This window comes from Oryctolagus cuniculus, chromosome 5 (genome assembly GCF_051225735.1).
Source record: "Oryctolagus cuniculus isolate XC-2025 breed Fujian yellow rabbit chromosome 5, ASM5122573v1, whole genome shotgun sequence".
In the NCBI taxonomy this organism is placed as follows: domain Eukaryota; kingdom Metazoa; phylum Chordata; class Mammalia; order Lagomorpha; family Leporidae; genus Oryctolagus; species Oryctolagus cuniculus.
In genome coordinates, this window is record NC_142871.1 from 42,448,328 (window position 1) to 42,463,642 (window position 15,315).

General features: G+C 38.4%; 1 protein-coding gene across 3 annotated transcripts in view; it reads right to left on the minus strand.

Annotated features, from left to right (window-relative positions):
- Positions 1 to 15,315, minus strand: part of RSPO3 (R-spondin 3) — an 87,358-nt gene that overhangs the window by 55,273 nt on the left and 16,770 nt on the right. For all 3 annotated transcript variants that reach the window (XM_051854359.3, XM_089332737.1, XM_002714805.6), the window contains exon 2: positions 382 to 573. In XM_051854359.3, the coding sequence (XP_051710319.1) occupies positions 382 to 573 (192 nt within the window). The remainder of the gene's footprint in view (positions 1 to 381; positions 574 to 15,315) is intronic.

The following is a 15,315-nucleotide window of genomic DNA, read 5'->3' on the forward strand; positions in this document are numbered from 1 at the left end:
ATATTTCCAGTGGATGGATATTTATTCATTGGTCATCAGTTGTAGACTGGAATTCTTTTTGAAGCCAAAATAGCTAAAATGACTTTTCAAGTTATTAAATGCTTGGATTTTGTGATGGAAATAGGAACAAGTGGAATTGACATTTATAATTCTTTTCTACAGGTTCAGTGATTAGCAATCATGTTCTCAACCTTCATTTTTACAGTTATAGTGAAAGTATCTTTTCTAAGTTAGTGGTAGAAATGTGGTTTAGCTTAATTACCAGATAAACATTCTTATTTTCTTATTTAACATTGAACATCACAACTATATTAGAGGCCATGTCAGTCTGGAAAAGTCCCCAAGGATGAGATAAAAATATAATTTTGGGAAGGCACTTACTTGTACACTTATTTATATCTGGATATCGAGTTCCATAATATCCACTTGGACATGAAGAGAGACACACTCCAATCTGCTTCATGCCAATTCTTTCCAGAACAAAAAATAGTCTGGGCTTACATGACAAACATCCATTGTAATCTGAACACGTTGCACAGCCTCCTTGGCAGCCTTGACTGACATTAGGATGCACTGGGGAGACAAATGGAGAAGACACAAAGAAAGGTTAAATCATAGGTACAGAAGTTAAGTGACATTTCCTGGGCAGTATATGCATTATATTTAATTAGCTTTCTTTTTATTTGTTTAGAGATGTATTTTATTTACTTGAAAGGCAGAGTTAGAAAGAGAGGGAGAGACATATAGAGATCGTCCATCCACTGATTCATTCACAACCCGAATTGGTTGTGACACTGGGGGCTGGGCTGGGCAGAATGCAGGTGCCAGGAACTCCACTCTGGTCTTCCACATAGGTGACAAGGGCCCCAGTTCTTGGGCTAGCTCCCACTGCTTTTTCAAGACACATTAGCAGGGAGCTGGATCAACAGCAGAGCAGCCCGGATTTTAGCCAGTACTCATACAGGATGTCAATGTCATAGGCAGTGTCTTAGCTCACTCTGCCACAATGCTGGCCCCCATCATTAACTTTCAAGTTGATTGCAATGGCTGAAAAGGTCAATTTTTTCCTTAACTTTTTTATGGTCTGATTTTTTTTCTTTTTTACATCTGTATTGTTCTCGATTTGAAAAATAAGAATGTATTTTCTCAAACAATTTACATAATGAAATATCCTCTGAGAATTAGCGTCCTGGAAGACTGAGGATTGGTAATTTTATGCTTGTTGAAATGAATATAGATTACTTTTGATTTTCACTTAGGTAGTGGAAGATAAGCACATCTCTAATTTAATCAGCAAGTCTATATTATAACTTGGGGCCTAACTTGATTAAAAGCAATGTATTCTGGGAAATCTTTCTTCAACTACTATATGTCAGAGAAGATGAATTTACTCTCAATTCTAACTGATTTATGAAATGTTGCTATCTACTCAGCAACCTGCAAAGCTGATAAAATGGTAAAAACGTGATGCATATCTTACCAGTATTTCTGCATGAATTTTATGCATTTATGGTAATTTACATTCAATATTTTATCTTTTAGGAAGGCCATCTTATAGTTCCTGTGCCTTCATCTTGCACCTACTCAAGTGAAATGTGCATTGGGTGAGGATGGACAAGTCAACCATACAAATCCCTCCTTCACATATTCCCAGGTTTCCAAGAGTCACCAGTGTATGGGATCAGAGCACTCATTATCAAGTTTCAATAAATATTAACAAACATTTGGGAGATTCCAATTTATTTAAGATTTTCACCACATTGGACTTTCTTAAGACTATTAACTAGTAGTCATCATCACATATAGATGAGCTGGTGGGAACTATGAACAAGCAACTCCCATGCAAAGGTGTTTGGATGACTTTCTGGCCTAAGGTATTCTTGATTCAAAAATAATGGTAATGACTATCATCTTTGCAGTACGCTGGAAGGAAAAATAAATCATGATCCTTTGAGAAGCAAATGTTGATGCACAGACTCTAAATGTTTCCCAGTGTATTTCTGACATTTTTTGTTGGTAGTGGAAGGGACAGCATCTGCTGGACCTTGTCATTATTAAATCTGTCTTCACAGCGATGTTGGTTATTACAAAGTTCTTAACCACAAAAACAAATTTCTCCAGGCTTAGTTAGAAGGGGCACCCATATGACCCAACAGCCTTACCACAAGGGTGCATGGGTTAGCTACAGAGAGGTCATTCGGTTGACCAGCATCCTCTGCCTGTAGGAAATCATCCCTGAATCAGCCACAGGAACCACAAGCAGCTCATTCTCCTTCCAAGACGTTTTGTAAATAAACTGAGGAAACGTGTGGGGGAGGGGAAGTCTGCTTTTCCTGTACATGCTCCTCTGTGGGGTGGGGTGAGCATATAAAGTGGCACAGGAGGTTTAGACATTATAGGGCCTGGGGGACTTGTAAGTGAAAACTGCTTTCCAAGTAACAGGGTCATTTTTCATGCCAGGAACTCAGCATTGGAGACTTACAGAAAATGTGTACATATTTTAAGCTGGACAAGACCCTAAAAAAGAAAGAGACAAATGAGTTCCACTGTTCAATACCCATCAGAATCCATCTCAAAAAGCAATAGGCATAGGTTAAAAAGCTGTAAAACCTTTCCACAAGAATTGTGAATGAAGAAGTGGACCTCAACTTGAAAGACAATCACTCCAAGTTCAGGTCACTGAGTCACCCTGGGTTTAATGAAAATGGATCAAAGTAATCTATGCAAATATATCCCTGCTCCTGAAATATGACTGTTGAGAGAAATCACACAACCATAATTGTATGCACCCTGAAACATCTGTCAATTGTGAGATATGTTTGAATATATCAGTGATAACTATAAACATGGTTTATATATTTGGAGTCTCAAAAAACTGACATGTCTTAAGATAAATTTCAGTTTTCATTGGGTTTTGGATGCCTTGCAAGTTCTCCAATAGAGAACACTGCATGAGTTTCATACAGTTTCCACTGAAACTTTCTTATTTTCCACTGCCAAAGTACCTTGCTCATTTACCTCTTTCTCTAAAACTTTTGCTAATGAAATATAGCATAGTTAATACTACGCTACAACAATTTTTCTTGCTTTTTCACATTTTGCCTTTTTAGACAAAGATTTCTGTAAGAATAGATTTTTGAAAAAGCAAGGAAGACCTGGTTGTCCCAAATCTCAATGACTTTTTGTTTTTAGCCAGTGAATTTATAACAGGGGCAGTGAATTTTGAATGTGAAATGATGGCAAACTTTACTTGTGTTTTTTAAAAGATTTTTATTTGTTTATTTGAGACATAGAACTATAGACAGAGAGAAAGGTCTTTCATCTGCTGGTTCACTGCCCAAATAACCCCAAAGGCTGGAGCTGGGCAGATCAGAAGCCAGGAGCTTTGAGCTTTTTCCAGGTCTCCCACATGGTTGCAGGGGCCCAAGCACTTGGGCCATCTTCTACTGCTTTCCCAGGCCCTAGGCAAAGAGCTGGATGGGAAGAGGAGCAGCCAGGATGCAACCAGCACCCACATGGGATGCCGGCGCCATAAGCAGAGGCTTAGCCTACCACGCCACAGCACAGGCCCCCTAACTTCATTTCTTTAAGAAGATTACAATACTGGCTATAGGAAGTGAGAGAAATGGAGACCATGAATTTGAGATTCTATCATTTCAGCTTTTTTAAAAACTTGAGTAGTGACTGCTTTCCTAAATGCTGTATAAGGATCACTCAGTTGTACAGTCAGTATTACACAACTAGATACAAATTTCCCAAGCTTCATCTTCAGGCAAGAGCTTTTACTTTTTATATGGAAACCACAGAAAACTTTGGTCTGGATTGACTATAACAACCCTTTCAGCAATAAAATCTTGTGATTCTAAGTCAGAAAATAGAATTTTACTTTGTCAGGCTTTTATCTTTTTTCCTATTCTAATAATAACTTGTATCTCTAAATCATGTTTTGAAATAATATTTATATACTATTATTTTATGAGTGATAGAGACATTGGTAGTGAACTGGTAGTTTTCGGAGTGCCTCACACTTGAACTTAATCTCAAAAAATGAGTTGGTATTTATCAATGCCTAAATGGCCATATGGCTACAGTAGCACAATTACCCAAATCAAGAAGGAGACTGGCATGATTTGATGCAACTGATGCAAAGGGTTAGGGAATGCAGAGGGAGGTATCAAGAAGACTGAAGTATAAGGCAATCTAAACTATGTAATCCTCTGTGAGATACATCAAAGAAATTAGCCCATAGCCACTCGGGGTGGGGGCCTTGGATAGGGGGGTGTCAATTGAGTGATTAATATGATCAGATTTGTATGAAAAAGACACTTTCCCTGGCAACATGCTAGGCATGGAAACTCAGGGACAACTAATGTAGCAGTCAATGTAAGAGACTGCTGATAACTTAAAATACAGGTAAGCCCTTAGGTAATGGGACGTTTTGTAAGTGTAGCACCAAATACAGGGACCAAGACTGTATGAGAAAGAAGGTTTGAGAAGGTGTATTTTCAGTTGCAACCTCTGGATTGGTATATGTGTGGATACCAAAGGAGTAAAATTCTGTAGTTGAGGAGTTGGGGTAAGGTGCATATAATAAAGAGGTCTACAAATATAAATAGGGCTTGGAATCACTAATTTTGCAGATTTTATGATGTATCCAAAAAGTGAGACTGGGTAGATGGTAATTACTTTTAGGTAACTGTTGGAAACGCACATGCCAGTCTCTAGTCATAGCCACTGAATTAGAGAAGACATCTTGAAAGGGGGAGGTGCTGAAGAATGACAGGAAAACAGTTCAAAATAAGGGACATCTTGAGAGAGAAAAACATATATTATCAGCAGATTTTTCTAACACTTTATATTTGTATACCACTTTTGGTTTTCAAAGCATTCATATCACAAAAGCTAAGTGAACTGTAGTAACTGTCCTATGATGTATATAAGTAGACACTACCATAATTATTCATTTTTGAAACCCCGAACTAAGACTCAAGGAAATGCTATAAACTAATGAACACACAGTGAGGTTAGGTCAAGGGTTAAAGCCTTGATCTTTGATATATAGTACCTGTATCTTAAGCATAAGTAAACTTTAGAAGTTTAACAGAGGTTGTGACACAGTAGATTAAGCTGCTGCTTGCAAAGCAAAGCATCCCATATGGGCACCGGTTTGAGTCCAGGCTGCTCCACTTCCATTCCAGCTCCCTGCTAATGTGCCTGAGAAAACAGCAGACGATGGCCCAGGTACTTGTACCCCTGCACCCACCAGGACAGGGCTCCAGACTCCTGGCTTCAGGCTTTCCCACCCCTGGCCATCATGGCCATCTGGGAAGTGAACCCGCAGACAGAAGACCTCTCTGTGTTTCTCCTTCTCTCTCCGTAACTCTGCTTTTCAAATAAATAAATAAACCTTTTTTTAAAAAAAGTGTAACAGAGAGAGATATGAGTTGGAAAATAGGCAGAATTCAGCAGGAACTCTAAACTGGAGCTACAAATATGTCACATACATGATAAAATTAGTGTGTCTTTCCCTAAAATTAAGAACCAAGGAACTATTTTTCTTCACTTGTTTATGAAGGTTTTATATGAAAAGAGTATATACCAATTCATAACTTAAACCAATTTAGAGTGTCTCAAATTTTGGCAAACCTCAAGTAAGAGACTTCGATTATTTTAGCTATTATGATATATCAAACCAGCATTGAAAGTTACTTCCATCATTGGAAACTAAGTTCTGTTTCTTTAACAACTGAAGTCCAAGTTTTTAGAATTTTCCCCCTTCTAAAGCTTAATTGCAAATGTCTTAATATCTGTTATAAGTTGATGTGTGAAAGAAGTCCTTTGTTGCATGCTACCAATGACCTTTCATATTTATCTGTGGTTAGAGAATTGGTAGAAAAACAAAATTTAGTAGCCCTTTGGTTAATACAACTGGTCTGAGTTCAAAGCAAGTGTCAAATACATGAAAGCAACTTACTGATTTTTATATTGTAGATAATTAAAAATAACTAAATTCATAAAATTGATGTTATTTTTAACCAAAAAAACCCACTTCTACAGAGACTTTTTAAGCATTCTTGTCTTGACAGTATTTGCTGTCTGGCTGCTGTGGTTTTGGTGTAGTGTGTGTCCTTTAAAGTTTTCACATGATTGAGGGCTTGGTCCTGAAGGTGGTGCTGTTAGGCAGCAGTGGAACCTTTAAGAGGCGGAGCCGACTGGGAGGTCTTTGGACCAATTGGGATGTGCCCTCAAAAGGAAATGTGTACACTCTCTTTATTTCTGCTTCTGATTTCAGATGTAATCACTTGTTTGCTCCTGCACACACTGTCACCAATGCTTTCTATACCATAAGGTGATGAAGCCAAAGAGCAGCCCTTGCTAAGCCTGCACTATGCCATTTGGACTCTGAACCTCCAAAACTGTGAGCCAAATAAACCTCTTTTCTCATAGTTGGCCTGTGTCAGGTTTTTATGATAAAATGAAAATCTAATACATTGGTCTTTCGTATGAAGGTCTTAAGAGACAGGGTAAAGAGACCAGCAGAATTCCATAATCAAGGTTGTTTTTACATTTGTCCTTTCCTCTATGTCTTCTTCTGGGCATTCATTCATCTTGACTGAAACTTTTTTGAAAACAGCAGCCTGTTTGGTCTGGTCATTTCTTGATAATTCTGAGATTCTATACAAGGTAGCTATTTATTGAATGTGTTGTCAACAAAGAGTTTTTGATTGAATGAATGAATTGGATTTAATGCAGACATCCAAGTGAATACAGACAATAAATATAAAAGAGAAGCTATTTATTTGGGTTTTAAAAAATAATAAAGACTTCAGAGCTGGCGCCGCGGCTCACTAGGCTAATCCTCTGCCTTGCGGTGCCAGCACCCCAGGTTCTAGTCCTGGTCAGGGTGCTGGATTCTGTCCCGGTTACCCCTCTTCCAGGCCAGCTCTCCGCTGTGGCCCGGGAGTGCAATGGAGGATGGCCCAAGTGCTTGGGCCTACACCCCATGGGAGACCAGGAGAAGCACCTGGCTCCTGCCATCGGATAAGTGCCGTGCGCTGGCCGCAGCGCGCTGGCCGCGGCGGCCATTGGAGAGTGAACCAACGGCAAAGGAAGACCTTTCTCTCTGTCTCTCTCTCTCACTGTCCACTCTGCCTGTCAAAAAAAAAAAAAAAAAAAAAAAAGAAAAAAAAAAAAAAAGACTTCAGGCCAGTGCTGCGGCTCACTTGGCTAATCCTCCACCTGCGGCACCGGAACCCCGGGTTCTAGTCGCGGTTGGGGCACCGGATTCTGTCCCGGGTTGTTCCTCTTCCAGTCCAACTCTCTGCTGTGGCCCGGGAAGGCAGTGGAGGATGGCCCAAGTGCTTGGGCTCTGCACCCGCATGGGAGACCAGGAGGAAGCACCTGGCTCCTGGCTTCAGATAGGCACAGCACGCCAGCCTTAGCGACATTTGGAGGGTGAACCAACGGCAAAGGAAGACCTTTCTCTCTGTCTCTCTCTCTCTCACTGTCTAACTCTGCCTGTCAAAAAAAAAATAATAAAGACTTCAAAGCAGGAAATATTTAATTGGAAGTATTAATAATACAGTAATTGATTTTAAGTGGGCTGTTCCTAAGAATACCTGGTAAAAGAATTAAGTTCCCAGTTACATACACTTTGAAGATGCTTAATATCAAATAAATTACTTTAAATCAAATAGTAATAATTTTAAAAAGTGATCCATGCACCGAGAAAGAGAGAGTGCAGAGTTTCCTTCTTGTCTAAGTCAGTATAACAGATTCTACTATATCTTGGGACTTCATTGTTACATAATTCTATTTAAATTGAGAACAATGTTACGGTCACTGAAAATTAAGAAATGTTTCATGGTTCCTCTGGAATGCTTGCCAAAGTTCACTTTAAGAAAAATTGAATGTTGAAAATTTGAATTACTTGGCAATCTCTTTCAAACTGTTTTGCATCCACCCTAGAAAATACTGAAAGTCAGTGTTTTTATGTATTCATAAGTTAAAACTTCCAAAATAAAACTGACAATGTGTAGGTCTGCAGAACCACTTAGGCAATTTGGGAGAGTTAGGTGTAGATAGCAAAACAGATACAAAAGCCTTGTTGAGTAAATATAATTACTTACTGGGACATAGTCCATTTTTACATTCTTATAGTATGATATATGAAGAAAGAGAAGTCTCTGTTCATGTTTAAATATTCAACCATATATAGATGTTGCTATTTTTGAAATACTGTTTTGATGGTTTTAATGTTTCAAAATAACAATGTGTTAATCACAAAATGAATTAAATTTACTGTTATTTAAATACACATATGTATACATGTGTGTCCATAAGTAGGCATATATCTATCTTTATATGCATATACAGAAATACATGTGCATGCATGCACATTTATGCACCTGTAAACCTACATACATGTTATATTTGGTGTTTATCAAAGCCAATAGCAGATATAATTTGAATTATGATAGTTAGGATAAGAGTGTTCTGCTCTTTTACCACATTCAGTCACTGTAATCTGAAAGTCTGTGCCTGCACCAGTGGGTTTACAGAATTCTTAACAGTCAGAAAGGAATGTATTTACCAGCTGCTAAATACAGCAGAGCTGGTGCTCTACTGTTATTATTATGTGGGGAAAATACTGTTTTTAATGGAAATGATTTCTTCTAAAACTTGGAAAACTTTTCTTTTTCTCTTACTGAATAATAATTTCCTGAAGGGAGTCTAATATTTATAGTCTATAAATACTTTAAAATAAATCCACAGCAATAAGACAAACCTAACATTAAATAGCAGTTAACTAGACTTTCCACTAAAATCAAGTCAACCCAAAATATTAAGAAAATGGCTAGCAAATAATGGTAGCTGTAGAATTCCTGAAATCTAAGATATGATGAATATTTGGCAGCTGGATGCAAACTTGGTGGCAAAGAGCTATGCTTTGTCTAACCACATGGTATAGAATCAGGACTGGAAATGAGAGACGGGTGAAAGTGGGCTACAGTGTATATGGGCGCACTGTGGAAACTATGATTTAGGTTTTCAACAAAAATTTATGAGAGCCCATATGTGCCTAACATTACACATACTGCAGAAAATGCAAGTATGAAAAAGACACCAGTCATGTCATGATGCCACGATGTTTCCTAGTTATAAAGCAAATGAGTGATTAGACTGTGATGACTATTGGGAAGGAAATAAACAGGTGGGTAAGGCAGAGAATAGCTCCAGAAACGTCTTCAAATGTGGTGTTCAGAGAAGACTCTACGTTTCCTTCTTTGAGTTGAGAGGTGGAGCGTGAGAAGGGGTCAGCCTGAAAAGCTGAGGAAGGGTCTTCCAGGTAGAGTAATGCTTAAGATCTGAAGTTGTATAAGTTGTATAAGGAGGAACAGCACAGCACAGGAGGAGCCCCGAGGCTGCAGATTCATGAGTGACAGGTGAGGAGGTGATAGGAGGAGGGTGGAGCCCAGTCTTACAGATCCTTGTGCACTGAAGTCAGCAGCTGAAGTACTTTCAGAATCTGCATTTCTCAGTAAATTTCAGAAGTAAAAGAAAGGACACATGGGAAAGAACACATGTTGCCTCATACAGTTATTCACGTTAATTTTTGTTAATTTTATGGGTCTTGGAGTGGGACCAGCATCTTGTATTCCATGAAAATATGTTCTTTTATTAATTTTTATACTAGAGTAGAATGTTCTAGCCATCAACAAACTTGGTAATTTACATTCAGATTCCAGTCTTTGAAGACTGTGTATCAATCTAAATGTTCTTTGCTCTTGGGAACATTTCATTTCTCCTCTGTTCCTCCTCTTCTCCCTCTAGCAGTAATTTTAGTTTTAGTTTGCATCAGGATTTTAAACATCCACTCCCTTTTATTGGAGTGTGTGTGTGTGTGTGTGTGTGTGTTGGGGAGGTTATGTTAGGGGAAATAGAAATTTATGAAACATATAAGAGATCATAGGAACAAAAAAAGAATTAAAAAATACTATTTTGCACAGAATCATTTCTTTTTCTTTTTTTTGACAGGCAGAGTTAGACAGTGAGAGAGACACAGAGAGAAAGGTCTTCCTTTGCCGTTGGTTCACCCCCCCCAAATGGCTGCTATCTGAAGCCAGGAGCCAGGTGCTTCTCCTGGTCTCCCATGCGGGTGCAGAGCCCAAGCACTTGGGCCATCCTCCACTGCCTTCCTGGGCCACAGCAGAGAGCTGGACTGGAAGAGGAGCAACCCGGGACAGAATCTGGCACCCCAACCGGGACTAGAACCTGGGGTGCTGGCGCCGCAAGGCGGAGGATTAGCCAAGTGAGCTGCGGCGCCGGCCTTCACATAGAATCATTTCTTTCTTTCTTCTAAATTCTTGCCATCATCAATGCATATTGAAACAGTCTAAATAAAACCCATAGCAATCAAATCATATTATGATTGTTTGCTCCTGAAATAACCTTTATTTTAGAGTCGCAGTTAAATTCATTTTTCTGTCAAATGAATTAATAATGTATGGGCTAATTTCAAAGTAGATCCTTCCAAAATAGTGAAACAGTTTTTGTTTTCCTGTGACCAACCAGACAACTGAGTTGATACTTCTGTGAAAACGGCAACAAAAGTATATGTAAAACAAAAAAGGTAGAGTTCTTTCTGCTAACCTAGGAAACCTATTTGAAAGCTAATGTACTCTGCTACTGGTCTAAAATGTAAGGTTCTGGATCAGCATCTCCAGCTGTTGCTAAGTGAGGGAAAGCCTTCCCTCCTCCAAGTGGCCATGTTCCCAAGTGGAGGTGAATAGAGGACAAGAGGTGGGTGGAGGGGGGGAGAGAGACCCAGATTCTGCAGAGGGCCAGGACCTGTTGATGAGTTAGTGGGTGGTAATAACAGCACTTTTCATGAGACAGATCCAACACTGTTCATCCAACAGTGGGAATCATTATGTGCTCTGGTTTGGCTAGAAGAGCCAATCCTTTTTTTTTTCTTAAGGGGACAAATAATTAGAAATCAACATAAACAGAAAATGTGATAGTTTCATGGTAATGAATCTGCATGGGTGTGAGTCCATAACTACTAACTTCACATTCTTGAATGAAACAAACTTCAGTTTGTGCTAAAAACAAACTCCACTTTGTTATACTATGAATAAACTTGGATCTTCCTGCCACATTGCATGCTAAAGTAGCATATCTGATGGCTGCAGCCTTAGCATAAGCAAACAGTGGGTGAGGGACTTGTGGTATTTTAACAGGCACAGGAAGATGTGCAAATAGTGGGTATACCATTTACAAAAAATCCAGCTTTGTGTGTCACATCTAAAGTCCTGAGCAGAGAAAATAAATGGAGTTTTCTCCTAGTTTCATAAACCTTCTGACAGAATAGGAGTATGCATGCAGCTTTGCTGAGGGTGAGGCATTTCTGTACTTATATGCACAGTTCACTGCATTGTCACCGCATTCTGAAACGGGCCTTCCAGTCTTCCCAGAGGAACACGTGGATAAGGTGTAAAGGCACTGGCCTGGATTCCTGCAGAGTCTGGTTTTCAATCCCAGTCCTGATATTATCTGGCTGAACTGCCAACATTGATCACTTAATGCAGACACTGCTAGTTAGTGAACATATCAAGATAAATAAAATCAATTACTGTGCCAGTCAGTTTACAGGCTGATAATTTAAACAACAGCTGCTTATCCTTTTTGAGCCTCAGTTTCCTCATCTATAACATGGAAACACTCAAGTAATTTGATATATAGTGAAAGAATTAAGTAAGGTACTGTGAAAAGCACTTAACATATTTGTAACACTCATCAAAAATCAATATATAGAAGACAGTTTCTCTTCCTCAAGGGCCACTAACTACATCCTGGGTTATCCCCACCATATTCAAGGTTGCTGGCAGCTTTATCCAATAGAAATTCTGAAAACCCTTTAAATAAGAAAGCTGAAATGAGGGCAAAATGCAGTGTTTCATTCTGAGACGGGGAGCCAGGAACTCCCTAACCATCAGACAGGGTGTCTACTTTTGAAATGCTACAGACATAGGGTGAAATGGGAATTACTGGTGATCTCACAAAAACAAAACAAAGCAAAAACAAAAACAAACCCTGGGAAATAAGACTTCTAAGGATCTAGTGACATCCTGAAGACAAATACGTCTGTAAACAGACTGAAAGTAAGACGTGCAACCCAAATAATACCAACATGGTACAGTCAACTGAAAGATTTATGCCTGTGGTTCTAAAACCTCACTGTGTGAAAAACTCACTTGTTTAACATGTGGATGCATAGGTTTCTATCTCACACAATTTGATTTAGGAATAAGGAGTTTGATTTGGACACTGCATTAAGGCAGCTGCATTTAGAAGCTGTTTCTGGGGGTAAATTTCATGCATCTGATATGAATATCATACTCGCAGTATCCAATCATTATCATCTTGACAAGTCAGTGTGTGCTCTGTGATCACTATAAGTAGATTTCTAGTGATGGGTCATGCTCAGAGACAAAACACAGTCTCTGACTCCAGTAGCCTACAATACAGTCAGTACAATTATCTTTCTACAGTCTAAAGACCACAATGTATAGATCAGAAGTTGAATGCCACAGAAATTAAAAGAGGGGAGCTAATACTGATGGTTGAGATATCTGAAGAATACCAAGAGCAATTATAGGCCTTAAAGGAAAAAGAAGAAATTAAACAATTGGAAAGGGAGAAAGAGCGTAAATGTTATGAACAAAATTCTCTATGTTGGAATACATAAGGAATATTTAGGATGCCAAATATAACCATGAAATTTAAAAAGATGTTAATACTCTTCCTTCTCTTAAACTTTCTAATGAGAATACCAAGATCCAGAGAGTGAATTAGCTTGAATTATAGAGGGATCTGGTTTAAAACCCTTCTCTAGAATGGTCTACTCGATCATGTCTAGTAAATCAAATATGATGTTTAGGGGAAGCCCATACAGTTATTTTTATTAAAAATAAAATATTTATTTTTAAAAATCTTCTTTTATAAAAGTTCAACTTATTTCTCAGGGAATTCTGCTACCACAGGGAATACTCAGTATAGTTTTGCTTTTTTTCTAAGATAGTTTTTCAATGATGCTTGATGCTCTTGCCTCAGTATCTCAGATGCTGAGCTCACATATGGATATTTAAATGGGACAGGTCTTTAAGGACCTGGCAGTTCACCATGTCAACCAGTGAGATTCTCATCCATAACAAAGATTTCCCCTGATCTATGTTATCAAGTCCAAAGAAATTAGACTAGTGGTAGGAACATCACAGGAGATATAGGAGGACTGTGGCAGTACAGGAAAGACCATGAACTTGTAGAAAAACAAAATAAATATTCCTCTATAGAATTTTAATGCCATAACTTCATGATACTATGCAAATCACTTAACATCATTAAGATGTATCCATAAAATGAGTATGATAAAACCTGCTCCACCCATTCCAAAAGGGAATTGAAATAAATCAAATAAGACAATGATGAGAAAATCTCCTTATGCTGTACAAGATTATTCTGATATGTTTTGATTAACAATAGACATAATAATACTTACCAGATCAAGGTTGGATTTGAACCTCCCTCTTTCCCAGAAAATGAATAAGCAAGTGTTGCCTGAGAAAACTGATCATTGCATCTGATAAGGGTGTGTATGATTGGTTTGTTTTTGAAAGTTGTTGCTTAGATTACTGCAACAGGTTATTGTAGCTTTTTAAAGCTTCAGTGTCCTTGAAGTAAGGAAATAAAGAGATTGTGAAATAAATCCTCAGCCAATGAACAGATAATTCTCTTTAAAAAGGCCATTAATTAAACAAATATGAAGTCAGATTGGCAGCAAACCCACAGAGCACTTCTCTGGAATGTCAGAGCTTGGAACCATCTGCTGTGTGGTGTTTGGTGTTGCAGAATGGCCGCAGGAGTCATTTTCTACTCTTGGCTCCATTGCAAAGTGACTTCAGTCAGGTCACTTACTTCACTGGTTTCTCTTTGTCTTTGTCAGTAACATGAAAGGATCATGCTGCACACATGATTTAAAAAAAAATCTCCCTAGCTATTAAAACATATTGCATGTCTAATAGACAGGTGCTCTTTCTCTACTATTTTCTAGCTCAGTAAGCTGCTGAAGTCAGGAATCTAGGAACTGTCTTCATCTCCATGTCCAAACACACTTTCCTGTAGATTCTACCTCCTTCATTGACAGACTTAACATCTTTCCATCTCCTCCATCACTACTGATACCACTTAGCAATCAGAGTGATCTTTTAAGAACAGTAATTGCGATCTTACCATGTCTCTGCTTTTAAAATAGTCTAATGCCTGTCATTATACTTTCCAAATACCACCGTCCATTAGCTCAGTTCACTCTTTCTCACCCTAAGTTTTTATTTCATGAAGTACAGTTACATCTTAGCTGCAGGAAAAGAACACTCCCTCGTTTAAACCTCCTCTGCCACCCTCCTTTATCAGGCCCAATGAAAGGCAGAGGGTTGGTTGTGGTCAGAAAATCTGGGTGCACGTTTTAGGTGTACCATTTCTGGCTGTGTCACTTTGATCTATTTCTTATTGGTGTTGAGCCCCAGTTTCTTCATTTACAAAATAGTTAATAATAGATCATAAGATTGTTGTGAAGGTTATATGAGATTCCACAGGTAAAAATCGCTGTTAGTTGCTTCTCCTTACTCAGAAATGTTCACAAGTTAGTGATAACACACAGGAAAGAGTTGAATCAAGTTAGTTTAAGACTCTGAATTTCAGCAACTGACATTTTTAAAGCTATCAAACAATGTCAGGAAAGGTCATCAACAGACTTGCATTAAGAAATCCAAATAACTTGTTGACAAGTGTTTGCCAAACTGGTGCTTTAAGTAGATTGGACTGTATGTTCCATGTAGTGGTCAAGGGGTTACCATAAAAGGTTTGAAAATGCCTCAGAGGGATGGACAAAAATGCACTATTTTTAAACTTACAATATTTTAGTGTTTGTTTGGTAAAAGTAATTCCAGTTAATGAACTAGTGTGAAAGTTCAACTATAGAAATTAATCAATGTGCTGAAAATGGAAATTTGCTCAGCCAAACTATGCCACTTTATTACAAGCTTTACCTAACAATGCCAACTGCGTTTATAGTGCGCATAGCATGCTTCCTATAATTGTCACAAACGTCATGCTAAGTGGAGGCTCCTATTCATTGGTCATAAATTTTAAGACAAGAAAATACTGGGAGGGCTAATAAATTCCAGTGTCTTCCGTTGATCTTCCTCCTACCTTCCTGCTTCATCCCCACAATGCTGTCTTGCATCCCTGTTTTAC